The sequence below is a fragment of the Neltuma alba genome, unplaced genomic scaffold (genome assembly GCF_004799145.2).
Source record: "Neltuma alba isolate B1F8T4 unplaced genomic scaffold, ASM479914v2 tig00013084_pilon, whole genome shotgun sequence".
Taxonomy (NCBI): domain Eukaryota; kingdom Viridiplantae; phylum Streptophyta; class Magnoliopsida; order Fabales; family Fabaceae; genus Neltuma; species Neltuma alba.
Window position 1 is genome coordinate 221,214 of NW_021637412.1, and position 25,206 is coordinate 246,419.

A 25,206-nucleotide genomic window follows, 5' to 3' on the forward strand; every position below is an offset into this window, starting at 1 on the left:
GTGGACCATCTAAATTTAATTTGAATGATTCATATGAATTAATGAGCGTGATGATCATTTTCCTTGAAGAGCATGGAATCCAGATGGATGTCATTGTGTAACTGTATCCTTTTACGTGTGAGGTCCAATTGAAAGGACTGTTTGGACTTATTTGACAAATGGAAGGGATGACATGATACTGTTGTGACCTTAGTACTCTTTCTTGACTACAAATTCCATTAATTTCTTAGCGTTTTATTAGGGAACAATCTGATATTAGAATGAAGCAAAACTGTAACATTATATTTTAAATTTTAATGTTGGTGGAAGCTGCCTTGCCATGATCAGTGGTGCCTTCCAGATGTGTTTGTGTGTGTTGTGAATTTATAACTAGTGAAACAACCTTCCCTTTGCACGTGAGATGATGGAAAGCCTAATAATTCATTGCTTAAGTCATATGTAAATCCTGTGCTTCTGTTCTCTCGAACTACAATATGAATAATCTATATACATGTTTTATGAACCTTTCTATTTCAACGAGGTATTTGAGCTTCACTGGTATGAAATAATCAGGTGTTTATATACACATTTTCTGCTATGAATTATTTTCTGTTTTACGGTATATCTTTTTCTCTGGATTTGTATTTTCTCTCTGTTGTCGCTAACTTTATTTTTTAATTGAAAAAGTCAAATTAAGTGGACCACAGCTGCTAGATATTAGTTTCAATAATAAATCTTGAATTGCTGAACAGGAAGAACTTATTTTAAAATAATTTAAGCAGGGTTCACCCGAAGAATTTATAAGAAGAAATCGTGAGGCACTTGAAAGTGAGTATGTTAGTTCAAATCTCCACCATTGGATAGATTTGGTATTTGGATACAAGCAACGTGGGAAACCTGCAGTAGAGGTATGCATAGCCATCAATGATGTTGAATGATGATGTATTTAAGTTAGTAACCTGAATTGGCTGAATTATATTACTCTTCAGGTTAATTAACTCAACTCATTAAAATGTTTTAACACTGGATTGTAGGCTGCAAACATCTTCTACTATTTGACCTATGAAGGTGCTGTTGATCTGGAAACAATGGATGATGATTTGCAAAGAGCGGCTATTGAGGATCAAATAGCTAACTTTGGCCAGACACCGATCCAAATATTTCGTAAGAAACACCCCAGAAGAGGGCCACCTATTCCAATTGCACATCCTCTGCACTTTGCTCCGGATTCTATCAGTTTGACTTCTGTTGTTTGTAATACCAGCCATTCTTCATCAGCTTTCCTATTTGTTGGTTTAATGGACTCAAATATTGTGCTTGTGAATGAGGGGCTCAACTTGTCTGTTAAGATGTGGCTGACAAGCCAACTACAATCTGGGGGAAATTTTACATTTTCCGGTTCCCAGGTTTGACTACGTTTTATCAGACTGAGATAATATCATTTTCCTTTTCGTTAAAATTGTATTTGGTTTGATGAGAACAAAATTTTCAAACTTCTGCAGGATGCGTTCTTTGGAGTTGGTTCTGATGTACTTTCTCCCCGGAAAATTGGGAGCCCTGTACCTGAAAACGTTGAACTGGGAGCTCAGTGTTTTGCAACAATGCAGACACCATCTGAGAACTTCTTAATATCGTGTGGCAACTGGGAAAACAGCTTTCAGGTCATATCATTGAACGATGGCAGAATGGTCCAGAGTATCCGGCAACATAAGGATATTGTAAGCTGTGTTGCAGGTAAATTATTCGAAAGTATCCCTGATCAGCTGACTTTATTTTTCAGGGGAAAGAAAAGGATAAATTTTATTAGATGTTCAAGTATATGACAGGAAGATAAGGTTTCTTCCTGAAGTAAGAAGACCACACACAGTCTTAAACATATAATGAAAGCAGGACATACTGGACTAAACATTGGTAGGATCAAAGGAGTTATCTTTCTTGTTCAAAGTAGAACGGGTTAGATCAAGGAGTTGAAAAATATTCTTATTAGTAGGACACCTTAAAAATAATTCCAAGAGTGGGCTGCATCTTCATATAACAGGAGCTCAGAAAGGTCTTGAGTTCATTTTGGAAGAATTCTAGATGAAAACAGCATATTTAATTAGAAAGCACGTTTTAGGGGACAACCATTACCAATGCTTAAAATTTTCTCCCACTTCAGCCTATAACAAACCACCCAAGAAAATGATCTCTTCCTATCCCACAATTTTGATACCGAAACCATCTTCCATCCATCCAGATCTTTTCTGACCTCGGCTACTACCTTTGAGTTCTGTAGGAGGGTGGGTTCAGAAAAGAACACTGGATGACAATCGACAGGAGTAGATAAGAGTAATACGATCACTCAAATAGCAAAGAGAACCCTTTTAATAATCCAAGCGTTCTAACATATTTGATGGGTTAATATACCATGTTATTTGAAAGAATTTGGAGAATGAATAGCTGATCATTAAAACCACACTTGATGAGAATGCTAACGTTCATTTGGAGCATGTTTTTTCTTGATTTTCCTCTAAACTGATAGTGAGGATGATGCTAGGCTGCGAGCTTTATTTTTGAAAATGACTTGGGTATTTTACAACTTAGCATGCGTTTCTTTTTAATGAGTATTGTACTTTAGCCCTTTGTCTCATACGAGGGGAAGGAAAATTTTAATGAACTCAACTTAAAAAATTAGGGAAGTGGGGTTGTAAAATTTTGATAGAAAGATGTAAGAAAAATTAATTAAAAGCTTTTAACTCTACTTTAATTTTTTTAACCAAACTCCTTAAAATCTTCCCTCCCCTCCCCTTCTCTCCATTTTCCTCATACCAAGTGGACCCTAAAGAAAGACAGGCTGTGTGCATTGCTTAAATAATTTCATCTGTGATCTTGCAAGCACAATGAAGATATATGCAGTTTTCTGTGATCTTGTAATTGCAATATGTTTCCTTTGTTTATGGTTGCGTCAAAACTCATAACTGCTGCTTACTCTTTTATGCTTGACTTTGTATTTTCTTTTCCTCATCAATATGTTTCAATATTTTCCGCTTAGTATCATATTGGGTCTCCATCAAACAAACGTACAAATAAAGTGTTATCTTACTGGAGTGTGATATCTGCCTGCAGTTACATCTGACGGAAGCATCCTTGCAACTGGAAGTTATGACACAACTGTCATGATTTGGGAAGTTTCCCGTGGCAGAACTTCGGAAAAGAGAATTCGCAACTCTCAGTCTGAGTTACCCCGTAAAAACCATGTCATAGTTGAAACCCCATGTCACATCCTTTGTGGGCATGATGATATAATAACGTGCTTACATGTCAGTCTTGAGCTTGATATCATAATTAGTGGGTCAAAAGATGGGACTTGTGTATTCCACACCCTGCGAGAAGGAAGATATGTAAGATCCTTACAACACCCTTCGAGCAGTCCAATATCAAAGCTAGTTGTCTCCCATCATGGTCGGATTGTCATATATGCTGATGGTGATCTCAGCTTGCATTTATATTCAATTAACGGGAAACATCTTGCTGCCTCTGAATCCAATGGACGTCTCAATGCTGTTCAATTGAGTAGGTGTGGTGAGTTTTTGGTTGGTGCAGGTGACCAAGGGCAGATAGTTGTTCGCTCTATGAACACCCTTGAAGTTATAAAAAAATATCAAGGGTTGGTAAGGTGATAACATCTCTGACTGTAACACCAGAAGAATGCTTCTTAGCTGGGGCAAAAGATGGGAGTCTTCTTGTGTATTCCATAGAAAATCCTCAGCCTCGCAAAGTTGGTAATAACAGGAATACGAAGTCAAGGCATACGTAGCGGAATGAATCAACAATAGCATGCAAAAGCTGATTCATGTAGAATTTGAAGCGAGAGCTGACCTCTGTCGGAAATTCCAGGTACAATAGGTACGGACTATTTTTTTTTTTTTAAACAAAAATAGCTACGGACTATTGATTATACCTTTTCATTGAGGCTTGTTTTGGATGGCAATAAACTGTTAATTCATTTATCACCCTGGAAAGACATGTATACTTGGGATATGGAATTATACAATTGGAACTCATGATTTGGTTGGAGGTTGGAAGTGGACTGTAAGGAGGCGTCTTTTGAAGAGTTGAAGTGATGGAGAACAAGGAGGGGGAGAAAGGAGGAGGAAGAATAAGAGAAATCAAGGGAGAAAGGAAGAGACTTGAGGGAAAATAGAGATCTGAGAGGGAAAGAATTGGCGGCAAAATACTTCTCAATAATAATACATCAATGGTCTGACACCAAAATAACTTTGGGGCTTTCTATAGAATCTAAGATGCAAATAATAAAATGACAGTAATAAATTTAAAATGCTTTAGACCTGAATAAAGATAACCTAGATAACTTAATTTAAATGAAATCAAGAATACGCTCCTTATCTTGCAGAGTTTACTGAAGTCAGTATTCTCTATATTTTATTAGGTTTGCTTCCTGTGTCAATGCTAAGTCACATGCAGACTCATTCTGGCGGGGTAGAAACTTCTTAGATGTGAACTTTGCCTCAAATTCTCTCTCTAGGATTAGTGATGATATATTTGAAATGTTTAGAAATTAAATATATTTAGAAATAGGAGCTGTTCTATGTTCTATTTGAGTGTGTAATATCTCATCATTTGTTGATCCATATGAATTATGCTGGTGTTTCTTCTTTTGTAACGAATTTCTAGAATTATCCACTCGTGCTCGTCCGCATGCATCGCCTGATTATCCATATACATATTTTTGGGCTTCTGCCAATATTTCAGGGATGGGAATATCTTTGAGACTTCCTTCCTTTGGCGTGGAAATATGGTAAGATGAGATGCGAGACCATCGCTGTTCCCGGAATATTGGAAGCATGCGCAACTAAAAGCTCGGAAAAGATTCTCACTTGCAGGTATCGACGCCTGGAATCAATTGGTGCGTCATTCAGAATTTGTAGGGAGGCATCCTCGACTTTCTGCTCCTATACATAACATTATATTCATTAATTGTCCCACAGAATGGCTTGTAATATTGGTGTAGCATATTCATTCCTCTTTTCCTTTTTTTTTTTTTTTTTTTTGTGGGGGGGGGGGGGTTGGTTTGGCTGGTTCTGGGGTGCGGCTGAGTGTTCCCTGCGAACGGACCAGTTCTGTCACTGTATAGACAGCAGGCTTGACTGCCTCATTGCAAAAGAAGTTTTTGTTCGGCGGGGTCATGTCTGAGCAACTGCCATCCATGTTGCGTGAAAATAATACATACTCCTGTGAGCATTTTTGCGTCCTAGTTCTGTATGATCTAATAGCTATGCGAGTTAACACAATTTTCATCAGCGTTGTAGGAATTGTGGTTTGGATCTTCACAAAATCGATTTAAGAGAGAGTAAGTTAATACTCCTCTGGTCCTATTTATAATACTCTTCCGGTCCTAAATGTAAGACCTGTATAAGGGTCTTAAGGATAAAGATGGAAGATATTTTTTGTATATACATTATTTTTGTATAATATATAATTTTATCCTTTGATAGTGATTAGTATGAAACATTGAAAATAGGAAATAGGAATTGGGATGGAAATTAATAAAATAATATTTAGCATAAGAAATTGTTTATTACATAAGATTAGATAGATCTATGTGAGATTGAAAATACTATAAGGGAAATGATATTTCCTAATCTTATTTCTATGGGTTTTTTTAGTTTCACATAACAAATAATTACTCATACTAATGATTTTTTCAATTATAATCCTGGTTCCTATGGGATTTTTATTTATTAGTGTTAAAGTGTTAATTTTATTTACATCAAGTATAACATATATTAGATGGGGATAAAATTAAAAAATTATTGAATTTTTAGTGAGAGTTAATAAAATTTAAAATTTTTTTTATTTGTATGAAACAATAATTTATAAATAGGATCAAAAGAGTAAGTTAAATCTGTTAAATTATATTAAAGGAAATCTGGAGAGGAAAGTGGTTTGACTGTTGATTGTGCCCGCATAACTATTGATCAGACCCTTTTGCCCCTGTCGACTGTGTGAAGTGGTCGCATGCCCCAGGCAAATTAGTTGCTGGGTTTGTTTTCACGTTCCCGCCTCCATTAAAAAAAAAAAAAAAGGATCGATTCAATACTGCATTTATTATGCTTCTTGAAATATAATCAAATTTCTGTACAATCGTCGCAAAAATGCACATTCTCCTAAACTACAGAAACATAAAATTAACTGTCCGATAGTTGTTTTGGGACGAATGAAGGGCTCGTCATCACAAAGCTAAAATTGCGCGGACAAACATTGAATTCCCATCAATTACGATCGCATGGACCGCATTTTGAATCCTAGTTCATCTTTCTGTTGGCCCCTCTTAAGAAACCTTGAAATTTCAAGTCTTCCCCGATGCACTTGCCAGCTCAGAGAGATCAGCTATCACGCCACCATCTTTCAAGAACCAGATTTTGCGTGCTTAATGAGAAGAATTTCGAATAATATGCATCTATTCATGAAAATCTTCATAGGGCGAGGATCCACTTGCAGAATCACTATCAAATGGAGTCGTCTCTCTCGGAGATGATGGGAGTGATTCTCTTTGTTGGGAGGACGACCCTGCAAAAGATCTAGGTCAGGCCTTAAAGTTATCATGTCTCATTACTACTGAACATTCTCCGCAAGAAAAGATTTGATTAGTTCACCAACCAAAAACAAGATTTGATTAGCAAAGGCATATATTAGACCCAGGTAGGCAAGATTCTTATCAAACATTGAATAGTTAAATTTTCAGGCATAGCCGACATGCCACATATTGGGTTAGAAAAAGATGGAATGCGCAACAGTGTCCTCAGGGCTGACAAACTAAAACTGGCACACAGTTATTCTTAGGTGAAATGCACAACAGTGACGTGTTTTATTTACTGGCAATTACTTTGTCCATTGACCACAGAGAAAATGTAAATCAGGATGGAAGGGGCGGTTGCACATACCTTTCTGTCCTCTAGAGCGGAACTTCCTAGTGTGTCGCTTGATAAGCCTTTTAGCTCTGGTAATTGTGAGCTGCCGAGCAAAAGGAGAGAACTCCACGTCACTTTCACTCCAATCGCCTTGAAAATCATTCTCTGCTTCACCCCTCATAGTCCGCAGAACAAATGCTTTTGCCTTCCGGCGCTGTGTGTTGAACAGTCCCCTTATGGATGTTACAAATCCGTCACCCGCTCCATCACTTGGCTTAAGCCAAGATGGTGGGTACTGGTCAGATTTTCCAGCCTGGCCTTCATTGTCACTAAAATTGAGGTCAATTTCAGGAACACCAGCTCCAGTAGGCTGACAATGAGCTTTGTCTTTAAATTTCCTACCCTACATGATTCAGCCAAAAAAAAAAATGATGTTAAGTAAATTCATTACAAAAGATAAGTGATTGTCACTAGTACCAGATAGACATCCATTGAGACATCATATAAATTTTTTTGGTTGGTAATGGCCGCGTCTCGAAGACCACAAACACAGTAGGGATGGGCTTGTAAAAACATTGCAATGTTACTTTAATGTCTTGAGGTAAGTAAACATTAACAAGAAAATGAAGGAGTAAGGATGCTGCAAGTCATTCATCACCTGCATTCCAGTCACTGACTTCAAGACTCCCCAGATAATGTGCTTCTTAACTCTTGAGAAGAGCCTCCGCCAAGTCCCAGTAAACTCAACCCGGTGGAATTGATCCATCAGTAATTTCAGATCATTCACGACAAATCTTGACCCTTCATATGTAACCAATAACTCAACCTGAAAGAGAATTAGAAATTGCATTCAGCCAAATTCTGAATTAATGTCACGAGTCATGCGGTTGACAGCTTCACCAAGATTACAGACCTGGCTAATTTTAATGTTGTGAAACTCCATCATTTTTCGAGGCCTAGATCTTTTCTCTTCATGAGACTTAATTGACTTTTTCCCTTCATGTGATGAGCGACCAGCTTTGACAACTCTGGACTCTCTAGATTTATTCTTAGAGACTTCATCTTGTTGCTCGACAGAATTAAATGGACCAGTTTTTGAGGAAGAGAAGCTTTGTAAGACAAGTTCATTAGCTACAGACTCTGCTACTGTCTCTTCCCATGTTCTGTCAAAAGAAGACGTCCTTCTTAGCTCAGGGGTTGAACCATTACCTGGGTTTGCTTTAACATTTTGTGATTTGGATGCCTGTGAATAGAAGTTGAAGAGGTTACACGTGCTCTTAACTATCCTTCAAACACAGATCAAGAATACCATTTTTCTGATTTTGACTCTAACTTGAGAGTGGTGCAATAAAGAAGACATCAAGGACTCACTTGGGCTGAATCAGCAAGAAGGGAAGGCTGACTGGTGACAGGAAATAGCATCGCAGAGATGCCGGGTTTGGATGATGCTTCAGACTCTTTTATCAAGTGACTGTTTGAAGCAGAAGCTTCATGTACTGATGAAGCTTTCCTAACCCGTCTTGCACCAGCAGTTGTTGAAACCTTCCAAACCTCCTGTATAAATAATCATAATCATAACTTCCCATACAAACAAGAATAACCATAATTACAACCTGATGCCAAAATTCTGTAAATTTCAGCTTTTGTTATTAAGTCTATGTTGTAGTAGTCTGAAATTTGTCACTAACCTGCCGGCGTTGTGAATCTTGTTCTTCCTCTGGGAAGAAATAGTCCCACATCATTCGGTACATGGTCTCAGTCAAATGGATCTTAAGGGGGTGAATTTCTACCTGTAAAGTAATTCCATATCAAGGAACAAAATTGTCAGTCTTCATGTTATATGCTAACAATTTAATAACAAATTTTACTTTCTAGGTCTTGTATATTCTTAAGGGTCCAAAACAATCTTTAAGAGGAAATGTTACCTGGAAAAGTTCGAGGGGAAAATTTCCATCCCTTGGAGCTCCCTGTTTAGCATCTACTCGAAGCATGACATCTCTGAAAATATTAGAATGACAAACAATGCAATATCAGAATACTCATAAAAGAACAGAACAGCACAGAAACACAGCAATATTTACTATAGTTACTTGTCCCTTGCAAAATCTACAGAAATATTAATAGAATAAAACATGAATAGTCATCAAGGATTTACCTTCCCCTTTTCTAATAAGAGAAACTATTATACAATAAGTAAAATAGAGCAGAGATGGGATCTAAGGAATCCTTTACAAAAGAAAACAGCAAAAGTGGCTTAGGAAAGCATAACAAAGCTGTCTAAACTCTACGCATCTTGTTAAATATAAAGTTTCATTGTTGTAAATATTACGCAATATTTTGTATTAAATAGCTAGGAATCAGGACAGAATCAAGGGAATATCAATTCATTAACTCCAGCAATTTTTTTCTTGCACTTATTTTTTCTCTCTCCTTCCTCTTGTATAAATACCCCTCGTACTATCATCATCTTTGAATCATCAGAAATACTCACAGATTTGGCATGGTATCGGTCTTTATTTTTGTCTTTCTCTTTCCCCTTGTATTAGATGATGAATCATCAGAAATATTCAGAGATCTGTCATGGTATCAGTCTTTGTTCTGTGATCCTTGTTTCTCTCTCTCTCTCTCTCTCTCTCTCTCTCTATACCTCTGTTTTTGATAGACCTTAGCTTTCATTGCCATTGGGCCACCCTTTCTCCTCAGCCCAAACACCCAAAGAACCCTTGAAACCACCTCAGAAACCACCAATTGGCACACTCCCACATGCTGCTCATCGCTTTCTGCCACAGAGTTCACACGCCAGCATGTGAAGGCTAGTGATACCATCTTTTGTCGATGGTCAACATAAAATTGGTCCTCTCATTCTCTAATTAGTAATTACCCGTCCATGTTGGAGTTGCATGTGGCTAATTACAGCGCTGAACCATGATGACTTGAAGCAGTGATTTGCAGACCCCTCATAGCATATATAAAAGGGGAAAACTCTCTGAAGTGGTTGAAGGTCTCGTTGGATGTTCCAAGCTACTCCTACTAAATCTTAATCTAATGTTACCCAACTGTCATCTGGTTGTAATGCCTCACATAAGGTTTGACTCCCGGGTCATCGAATATGGATCTACTGACCGTATGACTGATTCTTCTAAAATATTCTTCATATACTCCTATAATAGTTGATAGATCTGTTCCTAAAGACATTAAGCTAAAGTCTTCTACTGATAATATTCACGAAATACCTGGATGCAATGATCATCATCTTCCTATTGCTTTACTAAGCATTCCTTTATAAATACCCCTTGTATAAATACCCCTTGGATTATCATCAGAAATATTCAGACATTTTTCATATCTCAGTAACAGGGAATAACTTGAAACATACATGAGCTTTATTCTTAACTGTCCCATATTTCCTGTTTCGCATCCACATTTCTCTCCATCTTTTTCATCACCATATTTCCTTAATGCTAAAAGAATGAAGGCTTAATCTTCCCAATTAAGGCAATGCATGAAACAACAAAATGATAGAGATCGGAAAATCAAAATGAAAGTATCAATAAAATCAGGAAAAACATTCCAAGAAAAATTGCATACTTTCCCCGCTCCAAAGGAATCCATGCTGATAAAAGCATATCAGACTTGGCATTAGGTAGGCAGTTTCTGACAACGAAATATTTTGTTGTAAATTGAGCAACACCAACATCCTTGTAATCTCGGTCAAAGTCATAGATCTAAAAGGTTGGCAGAATGACGCTAAATTAGCATACTCTAGCAAATTGATATATAAAACAAATGAATTAGAAAATTTTCAAGATTAAGCACTGCCAACAATGAAAATCGAAACACACAGCATTTTAAAATGAGCAAGACCAAGAAAAAAGACCAAGAATATAGGGCAAGCACAGAGCATTTTAAAATGAGCAAGAACAAGAAAAAAGACCAAGAATATAGGGCATCTCCTTGATTAAATAGGTTCACATAGATTAAGTGTCGAAAGTCCTCAGCTAGGATTCTCATGCAGAGTCAAAATGCCCAGAGTCTCATCTCCAAAGAGTCCAATGGAAAATCTGTTTTCGGTACGTGGGCATTTTATTGCCCATGTGCTGGAAAACCTATTTAATAGTTAATTGAGCATAAAATGTACAAAAACAAATTCAAAAATCGCATTCTATGTATCCTAATTAATACAATTATATCGATATTTTTCATTAATCCCATCATTAACTTTTTAAATGGATCTAGGATATTCATTCACCAAATTTCGCCTGAGTATTCTTCCATCAGAAAGTTGCTTGATTTTGAAGTTTTTTATTTTTCAAAATGGAAAGCATAGTTTCTTTAACTTCTAAGAGCATGGAAGTGACCAGACACTCTGGAACATGTCCTTACTGCTACTGTTAAGAGGTATTACATATTTAAGGAAATAGGCAGGTCAAAGAAATAATTTCTTGAATAGTGTGCCCAAAATGAACAATTGTCTTTTGTGCGATTTGTATTGGTAGAACACCACGTAAATGACAATAAAAGAAAAATTCTGCCCCATAATGGAATATTTTTCACTATCTCAAAGTCAGGTTCATTAAAAGTTATCAAGACAAGCCAAAGAAGGGGGAGGGGGGTTGGTGGGTAAGTGAAACAAAGTTCTGGAAGAGACCGAGGAAGTTCATACCCAGCATAAGAATTTTAACTGGACTCAAAAGACATTGGAAGGAAGAACACATGGAGGATGCATTTTATTGTATTATTCTAAAGCTTTGGTGCTTTTATTTGTTTTCTTATCACCTTCTGTCTTTAATATACAAGCTAGTTGACTAATTTGAGTAGATTAAAGAAATTAGTTAAATTAGTTCTTTGTAATAAATAGGTGTTGTCTTCTTAAAATACCCTTACTCATTATGTGTATTAGCTAAAACAACTATTTGATGAAACATTTAACATGTGCAACTACTACAAGAACTACTTTAAGAAAAAATGGATAGATATGAGATATAAAGTAGATTAAGGTCTTATATTTAAGACCACATTTCAAACTAGCTCTTATATGAAGGACCGGAGGTAGTATTTTGCTAGTTGGCACAATATTCTGTGAGGCTTTTTTTTTTGGGGGGGGGGGATCGTGGCCAACCCTTCATTTGATCTCTCTATTGATTACGGCGGTACCTCCTTCTAGGACCCTCCTAGGGTTGGTATTTGACTTGATCGTGTCATTAATGACATGATCTGTATCAATCATGTGATTAAGACGTTATTAGCTTCCAATCATGTCTTAATGACATGATCTGACCCCTTGAGAGCCTAGCTGCTCTCTATCCCCCTTAATCCTCAAATAATTATCTTACTTTCTTTCCTGCATATTTTTTCCCCTCTCCTTTTCTATCCCAATTGTCAGCAGTTTACATGGGATAGTATAATGGCTTATGGGCGACGTTTTTTACCCAAAGCCTTATCTAATCTCTTGTACAGTTCAACAGCAATAATATGAAAGACCAAAACAACCGCACAGCCTCTATTCCTTCTGACCCCAAGAAAACTTCACTTTTATAATGCTTTATCTCTGTTTTTTTCCCCTTTCCTGGACGGGATGAAATCATCCAACCTTCTGAATATACTGTGCTCTGTTTGACTTGAACAATAAGAGAATCAAAGCATTGAACTCCAAATCCCTTCAAAATTAAATTCTTACCATGTCATTAATTTCAGCTTCAGCAAAGGATTTCCCATCAACAAGCATGCTCCAGACAACTTTGTCAATTTGCAATGATATGCGCATAGCATATGAAGGACTTTTGTTCTTCTCCTCCATAAGCCGTAGTTGGGCAGCTTTCTGTAAAGCCATCCTTAATGATGCAGATGCAGCCTTCCTAGATTTTTGTGCACTAACAAGTTCTCTCTTCAGTCCTTGAACCTGGCATTATTAGACAACTTCTGAGTTCTGATTACCAATGCACATTTTTCATCTAGTGACATTAGCTATAAATAGGATAGAGAGATAGTCTATACATCTCAATGCATGCAGAAGGCAAAATCATAGAGAGAACTTTACATCCCGTAATGGCACAAATTCCTTCGCCTAATCCAAAACCGCCGGGGGGGGGGGGGGATGCAAACAAAAGAAGGCAAAACTCCAAACCAAAGAAGTTGAGAGCAAAGTCACTACTGATTAGAATCATAAGTGCGACTGTAAATAATTCCCAAAGAGCAATAACAGATTGCATGTGACATGAACCTAGAACTGTAAGCTTTCTAAAAACAACAGAAAGCAAGTCACGAGCTCAACGTGAAATAAAGGGCAAGAACTGATGAGGAGAAAAACTATCCAGAAAGAGAACTAGAAGCTAGGTAGCACAGGTGCAAATAGACGTATCATCTGAAACAATAAATTATGCAGAAATGGTATAATTCTAAAATATGGGCATGACATAGGATATTTGATAAGTAGTACTTTGGTCCTAAATATAAAACCCATTTTGTAGTGCAATTTGCAATATAAAATAGGTCTTATATTTAAGAGCAGGAGAGTATTTTGCAGTGTCCATAATCATCCCAAAAGTCACAACTAGCAAAAATGCAATCATTGCAACCCTGAATATAGCAAAAACAATCCCAATAGGCTAAAGTATACATTTGGTCCTTTAATTTTGTACAAGGTTTCAATTTGGTCCCTTGACTTTAAAAAGTATACTTTTAGTTCTTTAACCCTAAAATTTTTTAAGAAAATGATGACATTAAGATCTTAAATGTCAATAAAAATTCTCAAATACTACCATATTAAGTTTAATTTTCCAAAAAAAAAATTCCATGATTGTTACAAAAAATCATCATTGAAGCCTAATGATTGTAGGGTTAAAGAACCAAATATATGCTTTTTATTAAGGAACCAAATTGAAACATTGAACAAAGTTAAAAGACCAAATGTATACTTTAGCCATCCCAATAATACCCAATATAAGCGAGGCACATGAATGCATGGTACATCATTATGTGCCCAGAATGAATATCCAAGCAAAAATGGCATTTAAGTCTGTCATAATAGAAACCATCACTATCATTATATTTATGCATTTCATCATGTCGACTTATGCACAAGTGATCTATATAGTTGGAGTAACTAGTATTATCTACCTAGCATAAACATTCAAGCAACATAAATGCAGAAACCCTGGGCTTGTCCAAGTCCAACAAAGTGCACTTCTTATTTCATAATGTAGAAAATAAGAGTCTGCCTACTACATACTGCATTGATAATTTTTTCATCAGTGTTTGTGCTTGCATAAAGTTTTAGATAATGCGCACACTCGATAATGTTTTCATCAGTGTTTGTGCTTGCATAAAGTTTTATATAATGCACACTCCTTTCTTTCTATTTGCCTCTTCACTGCTTATCAAACTGATCTAAATAATTAAATTCCACAGCCACAGTAGTTACAACAAGCAACGATCAATTAATGGAAAGAGTACAATATTTAATTCACAAGAATATAAAATAGAGTCACAACTATCCAATCACAACCATTAAAAGATTTTTTAATATAAGATTATTAATATAATTCATTTCTTACTAGAAGGGATCTTCCGCTGGTTATCATCCACAAGTCACCTTCCTTTTCTGGATACAGATCTCCGGAAGCATCACACCAAAGAGATAATATTCTGATATCATCAAGAATCAACTTCTGCTCCCTTTCTTTCTGTTCAAGGTTGACTTTTCCAAGTTCCACCTCTTCTACACCATCAGGAACAACCTCATCTGCTTCCTCTTGGATGTCGTCATCATCATCAGCAGGAAATGACAGACTACTTTTTCGAGGTCTGAATTATGTACAATCCTCAATTAATTTGCAAACTCATTGTGCATCATAGAGCATAAAACAATATCATGGCCTTCATCAATTTGAAGATTGAAAATATATAAAGGTTAATTCTCATGCCCAACCATAAATCAAAACCTAACAAACATCATGGTGACGTAGACAAACTAGATAACAGTAGAAACATATAACTCATGTAAATCTCTATTCTTTTATGGCTACTAGCTTCTGAGAGACATCTAATCATGCTGAAATGTACCCGCAGTTGTTTAAGTATTAGAGATGCTAATAAACCCACTCTGGGGCCTTTTCCTTAGAGTGTTCATGGAATTTGGATTGAGGGGAAGAGAAAGCAAGCGAAAATTTAATTTATGCATTATCTTTGTTTTAGGTATAAATTTTTTTTTTCGGTCAAACTATGTTTAATATTATTTAAATCTAAATCAAGGAAATGTCTGAATTAAAATTTCCCTCCTCTTCCTTTCCCTCCATTCTCCTCTGTCTTAATGAATCGATGAGTTTGATTCCTGCATCTCAATTACTCAAAAGTTAAATTTTAGCAGAAGTTACGTGAGTCTCAGCTTCATTCATACTTTCAGCTCCAAGGTGGTTGTGTTGGCATGTGTTGATGTTTTTCATGAAAAAAAGAATTTATTGATTAACCAAAATATACAACAAAAGAAAATGATTAGACTCTTTCTCCCAATAGAACCTTGGCCTTTGAAGATCTACAAGAGAAACACCCGAGTATTTGCTGAAATCCTGATGGTCCCAAAGGTATTGAGCCCAAACATGGAAGGATCTATTTTACGAAGCAAAAGGGAAAAGCTGACATTTTTCTTTCTTCATTCTTTTTGGTGGGCAGGGGTGGTGCTTGTTAGCTGTCATTTAAGGGACAGCTTGAGGTGTAAGAATTATGCAAGCAGAATCATGAAGAGTGCACTGGGATCTCAAACACTAGAGAAGTGTTCTTTTCTTTTATGCATTTATTTTAATTTTTTCTAGCTGCTTCATCATCTTCCTATTCCTAGAGTTGGAAGGAGACTGTTTTTGTTCCTGAATAATGTAAAAGTTGAGTAGCTCCATCAGATCCGGAGAGGACAAAAAAGATGTAGCAGGAGAAATCTCCTTTTAAAATATCTTGCATTCCGTTCTAACAAAATTCATTATAACCCAGCAGCAACTGTGCACTGCCAATGAACCACATGTTGTCTTTAGAGACCAATAAACTTGTTAGCTAGGGAAGCTCAAAGATCAGCTGGACAACCCAGCTCTTCTCAAAGTAACCACTGTTGAACATACACAGTAATTTCACTATACCATTATTGGGTTTTATTAAAGAGAGAAAAAATAAATAATTAAACCATTTTTGTGCATTTTCCTACCACCTTAATCTTTTGGAGTCAATTGACCCCTGAGATAAAAGAAAAATATACTATTAAATTTGATTGAGTATCTAGTGGTGTCAAATAATAAATGTAGTGATAACGTTATAAATATAGATATGCAGAATGCCTGCTTCAGGTAAGTTACACTGATATAAAGTGAAGTGCTACATACTAGCATTTGAAGTATGACAGAGAAAAAATTAATTCAGAATAAGTGCAGAGAGAGATAGAATGAAGGAAGAAGTGGGCAAAAGGATTGTCATTACTTTGGAAGACGAGCAAAGAGAAGATTAGTCAACACATCCAGCATAATCTGAAACTGACGAGAAGTCATTGTTGCCGTTATGTTACGGGAACGGAAAATGAGCTCCTTCAAGGGCTTCACCTGAAGCAAAGAATTATAATAAACATTTGACGTACAATACTTAACACAGAATGGATACAAGACACATATAAAGAACTAAAGAAGCATACGCTTTAAAAATAACAACGTCTGTGAATAAATACATGTATCCAGGAAAAAAAAAAAGTATTATTTTTGGCCCAGAAAAAGGAAAAAAAGATTATTATGAATATATACATAGATAGAATGTCAAAAGGGGAGAAATAATTACTTACTTTCAGTTCCGGAGTCCCCCTTTTGTGCCTCGTATAACGGAAGTACATATCACATGGCATGAACACTCTCTCAAGAAGAGCACCTGTACGCATAACTTTTGGAGAGTTTCTAAGAATTTTAGGGAGCCACTGTAATCCAGCTCCCGGATCAACATCTGTTGGTGCAACATGGGCCTGCACGTGCTCCAACAAAACAGAGAATTCCATTCTCTTCCATGTCATTTCAGGTTGACATTCGCTAATATACACATTTGTAGTGCCAAGTGCTTGCTCAATCATCTCATACCCAATATGAAGAACTGAATGAAATGACCGTGCTAAAACACGACCACTCACAGCAGCAAGCAAAAACCTACCCTGTTGGGCAAAAAAAGAGGAGGCTCTAAAGGTGTGAGTGGAAGTGCCCACTATTATCAAATGACTATATATCAAATTATAGAATTTATGTATAACATGCAAAATCAAATGAAGCATCAAGTAGGTGCAAAATTTTTGCATAATTGCCCTTGTCGTTTCCATAAAAGGAGAATATGCCATTGACAGGAGTTCAACAACTTGGTATTACACCTATCTTTGGAGTAATCTAATAACTTGAAAAAGTAAAAAACAATTTATTGTGACCAGAGGTAGTGCTAAGGCAAAATAAAGAGCTCTCTCTATAGGCATCTAAGAGGTTATGTGGCTCAGGCGACTGCTAGAAGAACTAAAATTTCCCATGCAAAGTCCTATGGATGCCTTATTTGGCAACATGGCCAGCATTAGTAGGGTCAGAACCCTATTCATCATGATAAGACTAAGCATGTGGAGCTACACAGAAATTTTATAAACGAAAACCTTTGACTCCAAGATCATTAATCTGAATCACATATCTACTTGGATACCAGTGGCAGATATTCTCGCCAAAGCCTCATCTAAAGCCTAGCATGAAGAACTAACGGGCATTATGGGAATTTTGAATATCCATTCGCTACCTTGAGGGGGGAGCGTTGCTGTATATTTGAATATTTGTTATTTCAATTAATTAATTAATTAATTTTTATTTTAATTTAATCAGTCTTAGCCTAGACCATAGGCTTTAGAATATTTCAACATATCTTTGCACATTTCTACAAAGTACCCATCAAATAATAAGAACACTTTTTGGTTGGAAAAATCACAAGAACACTTAGAAGTAAGATAATCTAGAAGGATAACTTAAATAAGTGCCACAAAATACTCGTAATCCCTAAAAAAATTTGGAAGTTGAAACAAAACCCAGCCATTGGATGTTAGGGAACATCCCAAATCCAGAGGCCCATATTAGGAGGTAGAGGTGAGGAAGTATGCATCAAACAGTATAGTTTTAAAGGGATATTGCAAATCACATTCATTTAAGGGTCAAAAAGCAAAGAACTTTATGAAGTAGCTAACAAAGGAAATGTCGCTGAAAGACCATGCAGAAATGTTTATGACTACCACCAACTGGGAGAATTTGCTTCTGGCAGACTCTAGAATGAGAGAACAAGGATTGGCTTGGGCCATATATATGAAGAATTAATATAATATACATATGTGCACATAAATAAGTATTTAAGGAAAACAAATTTACAGCAAATGATTATATTTATGCCGCCCTCCAGAATGAGAAGTTAAGAATGAGGTTGAGATGCAGTGACAGCAAAGCATTATCATCGTACCAATAGTATAACAAGATACTGGAAAAGAAAAGAAGGGAAAAAAAAGATAGCCTTGGGTACTGATAAGCATTAATAGGCATTACCTAGCTAATAATGGGTTGGCTACTTGGTCAAAGAGTTAGTTAGGTTTGGTGAAGGGTACAGGATCTCATAAAAGGCATCACCTGTAAATCTGTTGACGAAATAAATATTCTTTTCATATCCCATCACTTTTTGCAATATGCAGTATGAGCGACATCATGGTGGGTTGGGTTAAGTTAGATGTGGACGAAGCAGTATGTACTTTCCGCAGAAGTGCAGGATGTGGTAGGGTAATAAGGAGTGACAGAGCAAGGTCTCTGGTTTCTACATGTGGATAGGTAGTTGTTCGAGTTATGAGGCCAAGGCCTGGGGATTGTTGGAGAACCTTAGGATTAGCTTGGGATTTGGGCCTCAGGAAGGTTAAAGTGGAGGCAAACTCGCTGAACCTTGTCAATGATGTTGTTGGGGTAAACTCGAGCATCAAAGGTCTAAACTCCTTGGTGCTGATGAATGATGATAAGAGAGTTAAAAGCAAACAGTGGCAGTTAAAACTTTGACATGGTGAAGGCAAATGAAGTAGCAATAGTCTGGCAAATATTGCAAGAAAGGCTCGAAAAGAGTGTCAATCTTTTAAGGGAACCACCTAATCTGTGGGTGGTCAAGTGATTAGAGATCTCCTGGGTTCTGAACGCTAGTGATTTAATGTGTTTTGTTTCTAAGCTATGCCCATCTTTCTTCCCCACCCCGCAAAAAAAAAAAAACACAAAAATAATAATAATAATAACAACAACAACAACAACAACAAAACAAAAGAAAGAAAAGAAAGAAAGAAAGAAGATCGTTTCAAAAATTAAATGAATGTAGAAAACGAAAATTATTTTCATCCAGGTTCAAGTTTCTGACTAATAACACATGTGCGCACATCCTAAGAACCATTAGTAAAGTTCGTTTAGAATGCACATGTACTTTTTTTTAGGTAGGATGCACAGGTATTATTTGGAACTTACATTTGCACCCTCTGAGTGAAGATTGAACTGTGGCTCAATGACATTCACCATGAAGCGACGAGTCCCCTCCTCTGAACTATCTAAGCTTTCATTTTTAGCTGGCAATAAACCAAAAGGGAGAATAATATATGGCAGAGAAAGCCTCTCCATGAAAATGAATAAACAGCACTAGAAAATCAAAATATCAAGAAGAGCACAGTGAGCTTTATTTATTTATTTATTTATTTATTTTGGGTGTGCTAGCCTCCGAACTATGATCTAATAGCATGCCAAAATTTGTATCAGCAAACAGAACTTTTAAAGCATAGGGACATACCACCTGATAAGCTGTCCATCTTAACAGAATTTGGTGGAGACAAACGTGACCCAGAAGTCTCCACATGCTGAGATGATGAACTTGCAACATTACCAATGGGAGGGCATTTTGAAGCCACCTCTTGTTGGTTTTGAGTTATATCATCTTGATTATTTTCCTCAAGTAATTTTCTCTGTGCATACTTCCGAGAAGGAGAAGGCTTGGGAGGTTCAAAAGCTTTAGACAAACCACCAACCCAGGACCAAACAGCATCTCTGTTCTCTATAGTCCACAAAAGTTTGAGACCATAGACCCAAACACGTTGACAATTGTCAGCTCTTGCCTCGTCATCACTTGGATCGGACTGCAAATGCTCCTCAGTTTCACTCCGATTTTCAAACTCAGACCTTACATATGTCATTTCAACATTTCTTCTTCCAGCTTCTTGCCAGGCTAATAACCTAGCAGGATCAGCCTTTGGGGACTGTCGCCTGATAGTGAAGTAGTCAGATGACAACAAAAATCCATCATCACGATCCCTCTCAGCACAACCACTCATGTAGCCCTTTTCACTTTTACCCATGGATGCAGACTGTGAGCTTTTACGAGTCATGTTTACTGCTTTTGCAATGCTAGCACAGTCTTCTTTTTTAAGAAAAGCCCGAGGCATATGAAGGTCAAGTCCCTGGTAGACAAGATCAAGAACATCACGCTTGCTTTCAAAAGTATATTTTTGCTTGCCTCTGCTGTAACAGAGCTCATACTTCAGCTTTGTCATATTAAATGTCAGTCCTTTAGCTGGGTCAGCATTGTCTAAAGGCATGTGCCTTATACAGGATGGTGTGGCATCTAGACGGAGCATAAATTCAGTCATCACTTTGTCCAGTGACAAATTACCAGACCTGGCAACCCTTGGAATTCCAAAACGAGGCCAACGGGAAAAGCTACGCAGTTTGTGTGGTGGATTGTAGTTCATACTCCAGAATCTTAAAATCCATGCTAGATCATGAGCACCAATGTTCAATGTAGGGGAAGCAGGCAAAACATTTCTAGAATATTGAGGAGGATCATAGACATTACCATCTCCCTCCATACCATCTATAACAGTAGAAGATGGGCATGGTCTTTGTGATGAGGGGAGCCAAGGTTTGAGACAGAAGTTCCACCTAAGGGAAAGAGAAGTGGATCTGAAAGGATTAAATACTTTATCCCGTGGTTTACCCTCAAGTGGAAGCGCAAATAAATAATGATTCAGAGGTTTTCCAGACTCACAATCCCAGTCCATTGTAACTTCAAGAGTAAAGACTTGGGCTTCCAGAAATGCACCAGAGACACCTGTTGGAAGCTTGAAACCACGTTTGTTTGCCAAACTCTCCAAACTGCTCAAAAAAATCTTAAAATCATTTGCAGACACATTAACATGGCCATCTGACTGGTGAATTTCCATAGAGCCACTTACAATTTGGAGTTTATCTAGCTTTTCATAAGGATCAGTGCTGGCCAAAATATTCCATCTGGATTCTTGAAAGAATAAGGAAATTTTTCCATGAATGTAATTTCTCATGTCATCCCACCATGGCAAACTCCGTTCCTTTTTCGGTGGCTGAATAAGTGGGCCAGGATTCTTGACACTTAAATTAGCCCTGCGCATTGCAACAGTGAAGGCATAACTTATATCAGCAAAAGATGGTTCATATCCCACTCCAAATGACACTTCTGCTTTCTGAAAATGTATGGGCAAATTTGAGTATGTCTTCATTGGTGGAGTAGTACCACTAGCTGATCGAAGCATGCGCACCTTCCTCCACTTCCCAACATACACTTCTTGAAAGATTTGAGGTTGAAAGCTAGTTGCCTAGTTCAATCAAAGAAAGAGAAAAGCAAAAAAAGAATTATGAATTTAGGTAGGTTGAACAAGGAAGGAAAAAAAGGTAGAGACACAACAAGGCACATGCAATCGATGCCCCGAAAGGACTTTCAGAAAAACTAAACTTCAAAGTAGGGAACAAAAAAATATAGGCATTATTCATGTGGTAATTTATCAAATAAATAACTATATATAAAGAAACACATATGCAGCATGAACCAAATCCATAGTACATTAGGAGGAAAATTGATCTTTTGGTCCATACAGTTTAGACTCGATTATAATTCAATCCTTAAATTTTGACTCATGCAACTGTGTAATTGTTTTCAAATGTGGTCATATTATTTAATATATGCTTTGAAAATCTACTAGTAAATGCTATATAATTATTTTTATCTTGAATGACTGATATTTTTAATTTACAGCCTAGTATATTTTTCTATATATTATGGTATGTAAATATTAAAATAAAAAATTTGTAACTTTTCCATTACCAGCAGTTTGATTACAACAGGACTTGTGAAATGTAAACCAAATTTTCATCATCCACTGATCTTTGGTCATTGCACGTATTTACAGATCTTTTCACTGTACAATTCTGTCTTCTAACAGGATCTTGTTATCTTAAACATAAGCAAGTTATGGCATATACCTCAGTTTATAACTACAAATAGAAGGGAAAGAAATGTGATCTATCAATCTTACCTGCTGAGCCAACACAAGACAGCCTTCACATTTACCAGAACTTCCAGAGAAAAGGGGGAATGTGTAATTCCGAAGCTGGACAACAAGAGAACCTGTGTTTAAGATTATATTTCTCCCATACAGTCGAGAAAATGGTATATCATTTTCAAGACAGACAGGATCAAGCTTCTTCAGCACCTCAATCATCCCAGCCTCTCCACCATCAATTTTTGTCAAGCTTACATCCAAGTCCAATGCAGATATCGAAAGAAGAGAAGCCCTAGAAGTGCTAGGTTTGAAACCAGCTTGGAATCCATCTCTAGAGGCACCAGATCCTTCAGATAATACCAGGTTCTGACATGCCTGGTAATATGATCGGAATGACCGTTTGTAAATTTCTTCTCTCATAGTTTGAACAGTTGAAGAATCTTTAAAGTCAACCTCAGTATCATTAAAGTAAATCTTTCTTTCTTGAGCAGAGTTATTGACATCAGTTGATTGTGGATCTTGACTGGCCTCTGATATAAGTTCATCCAAAAATTTCAGCCGGACAGCTAATTCACAGGCCTCCTTCTTCATCAGCTGATAGTGTTCATCAAGCCATCCCTGGATTGGTTCCTCTTCAATATCAGCTGTAAACTTGCGAATGCAAAATTTTATGCATCCAAATTTTATTGAACTAGGCCTTCTGACTCTAGAGCTCTCTTTCTCTTGAGGAAAAATCAGATTAGTTTTAGCAGCAATTATGAGCTTTAAACCTCGTAGCATATCCTCAATGGCATCATCAATTGCACGTAGTTGTAATCTGTATGGCATGCAAATATGAACATCAAGGCCTTGAATTACCCAATCCCATGTTGTCACTACAGGTGCTTTTGCATCAGATGTGCCTAAAGACACATTGGGAATCCGTGAAACTTGCATCCGACTACTCTTGAAGACCTTAGAACCATTAAAACTAAGCATAAGTCCTTCAAGGAGAACTCCAATACGAGCATTCTCAGAGAAAATTGACTGAACCTGAACCACAGCATCAACTCCATCTCCCAGCCCGGCATGTATACTTAACATTTCCACATCAACTGCAAAAATAGATTCTTTCTTCTTGTGCTTTTCAGGATGCCCTGATTCCACAGTAGCTTCCTTTTTCCAACTACCATCTCTGACATTAGATACACCTCCAGTGTATTCTTTAGTTTGCTCCTCAAGCTTTCTATTGTGTACCAATAACTTCAGCTGCAGAACAAGTTCAACTAGTGATAGATGCGCATCAGGTTCCCACCTCACCGAAATATCAGTAGCACTGAAAAGAGAGCACACAGCAATCTCCCTAAGGCCACCTGAGCGTTGCACCAATTTAGCATTTTGCATGTCAAACAATGAAACCTTTGTCACTGGCCTATTTTCCTCCACATATTCGTTGTAGATAGATCTGGCTCTTTCAAGTTCCATCTGCGTGGACTTTTTCTCCTTGTTGATGCACACATTGAAATGTAAGATTTCAAGAGAGAGAGAGTACTTCAACTTTTGGTATTCGTTTGACCTTGTGGGCATTATATTAGCATTGCGTGGGCTGCCATCAGTTAATGTATCTATCATAATCCGACCACCCTGTGAACCATAATTAATTTGCTTGGGATCAGGAACAACTATATTTTCCAGGCCTGTCTCACCCCACATATAGATTGAACACTGTTCAAGATTAAATTTCAGCATTTGAGTTCCCTTCCCTGAAGATTTTGACAACCGCCCCTGGCTCTGGGTTGATTTTTTCTTCAAAGCAGATAGATTTTTCGAGAGAGCTTGAAAGGATATGGCTGTTGATATGAGTGATTCAACTCGCTTAAAATTTAAATAAACTCCCATGCCCGTAACATCAACTGATAAACCTAACTTACACCTAGGACCATCTTCTTCAGAGGAGTCCATGTCCTTTTTGCCCCAATCCAAACTAACCTTTGCTATGTGCATAATAGAGCCAGAATTTGATTCCACGCCAAAAAAACTCTCTTTCAAACATTCTTGATATTCATCGGCCAAGTGAAGATTCAGCTCACCAAGTTCAGCATGTGCTGTTGTCCCCGTATTTGAAATATTATTTGCAAATAGATGTGACGATTGAGAGCAACCCTAAACATGAAAAGCAATAGATGGAGGCTTTACAGTCAATTTCTCCAGTCAAACCAACAAATCAACTTTCAGGAAGAGAAAGGATAATTAAGATAACCACGTCCAAGACAACAGAACTTAATAACATATTATAACTAAAACAAATCCAAAGAACCAAAAGAACAGCAGTGAAACATGATCATTTAAAATAAACAAATAGCTTTATCAAGATGAGAATCACCAGTCAAAAAGGATGGCAGAATAAAAGACAAGAAAGCTTTGAACCCCAAATCTGAAACCCAAGAGCTAGAACATATTATCGAAGGGTTCCCTGGTCACAATCTCCTTTTTCGGGAATTCATATAGGCTGTACTTACCTCTCTAGGGCATCCTTGATGAACATACAAAACAAGTTTGTCAGGAACTAAAATATACCATTATTCCACCTAGTTCACCTTAACACAAGACAGAGAATCTCTTCCAAGTGGTATCATCGCCCTCTTTTTAGAAATTTGATTCGACAACTGAATTATTATTCGTAGCGTGTCATCATGCATAATATGCTCGTTTGATTACAAGGCTCATGAAAACTGAGTCACTCAACACTAAAAATTGAGTTAACCCACAAGCCCAGCAGACTAAAAAGGTTCTTGGTGTGGTAATTGTCAAAAACCAGGCTACACTAAGGCAATAGGCTGGAAAATCCACGGTAAACAAGCAAGGGAAACCAAGACTGAAAGATGAGACCCGTGACTTAATGGGGCCCAATGAGGAAAAAAGCCCCAACCTAAAACTGATCCTTCTACCAAAAGAACAATGGACATTGATACAAAATTTACTTAAAAGGAC

General features: G+C 37.1%; 2 protein-coding genes across 5 annotated transcripts in view; one reads left to right on the forward strand and one right to left on the reverse strand.

Annotated features, from left to right (window-relative positions):
- Positions 1-5,227, forward strand: part of LOC114734307 (BEACH domain-containing protein B) — a 31,727-nt gene extending 26,500 nt beyond the window's left edge. The window contains 6 exon segments of the mRNA XM_028921917.1: positions 762-887; positions 1,014-1,385; positions 1,482-1,713; positions 3,085-3,624; positions 3,627-3,855; positions 4,732-5,227. Coding sequence (XP_028777750.1) covers positions 762-887; positions 1,014-1,385; positions 1,482-1,713; positions 3,085-3,624; positions 3,627-3,775 — 1,419 coding nt within the window. The 3' untranslated portion in view covers positions 3,776-3,855; positions 4,732-5,227.
- Positions 5,228-6,066: 839 nt separating this feature from the next.
- LOC114734308 (protein SABRE) overlaps positions 6,067-25,206 on the reverse strand; it is a 30,142-nt gene continuing 11,002 nt past the window's right edge. For 3 of the 4 annotated variants that reach the window (XM_028921918.1, XM_028921922.1, XM_028921921.1), the window contains 15 exons: positions 22,270-24,378; positions 19,719-21,552; positions 19,403-19,500; positions 16,699-17,055; positions 16,347-16,465; positions 14,444-14,693; positions 12,568-12,789; positions 10,479-10,615; positions 8,816-8,888; positions 8,579-8,680; positions 8,262-8,444; positions 7,804-8,133; positions 7,549-7,716; positions 6,924-7,293; positions 6,067-6,549 (listed from right to left, as the gene is read on the reverse strand). In XM_028921918.1, coding sequence (XP_028777751.1) covers positions 6,440-6,549; positions 6,924-7,293; positions 7,549-7,716; positions 7,804-8,133; positions 8,262-8,444; positions 8,579-8,680; positions 8,816-8,888; positions 10,479-10,615; positions 12,568-12,789; positions 14,444-14,693; positions 16,347-16,465; positions 16,699-17,055; positions 19,403-19,500; positions 19,719-21,552; positions 22,270-24,378 — 6,462 coding nt within the window. In that variant the 3' untranslated portion in view covers positions 6,067-6,439. The remainder of the gene's footprint in view (positions 6,550-6,923; positions 7,294-7,548; positions 7,717-7,803; positions 8,134-8,261; positions 8,445-8,578; positions 8,681-8,815; positions 8,889-10,478; positions 10,616-12,567; positions 12,790-14,443; positions 14,694-16,346; positions 16,466-16,698; positions 17,056-19,402; positions 19,501-19,718; positions 21,553-22,269; positions 24,379-25,206) is intronic. The other variant, XM_028921920.1, reaches the window with a different exon arrangement.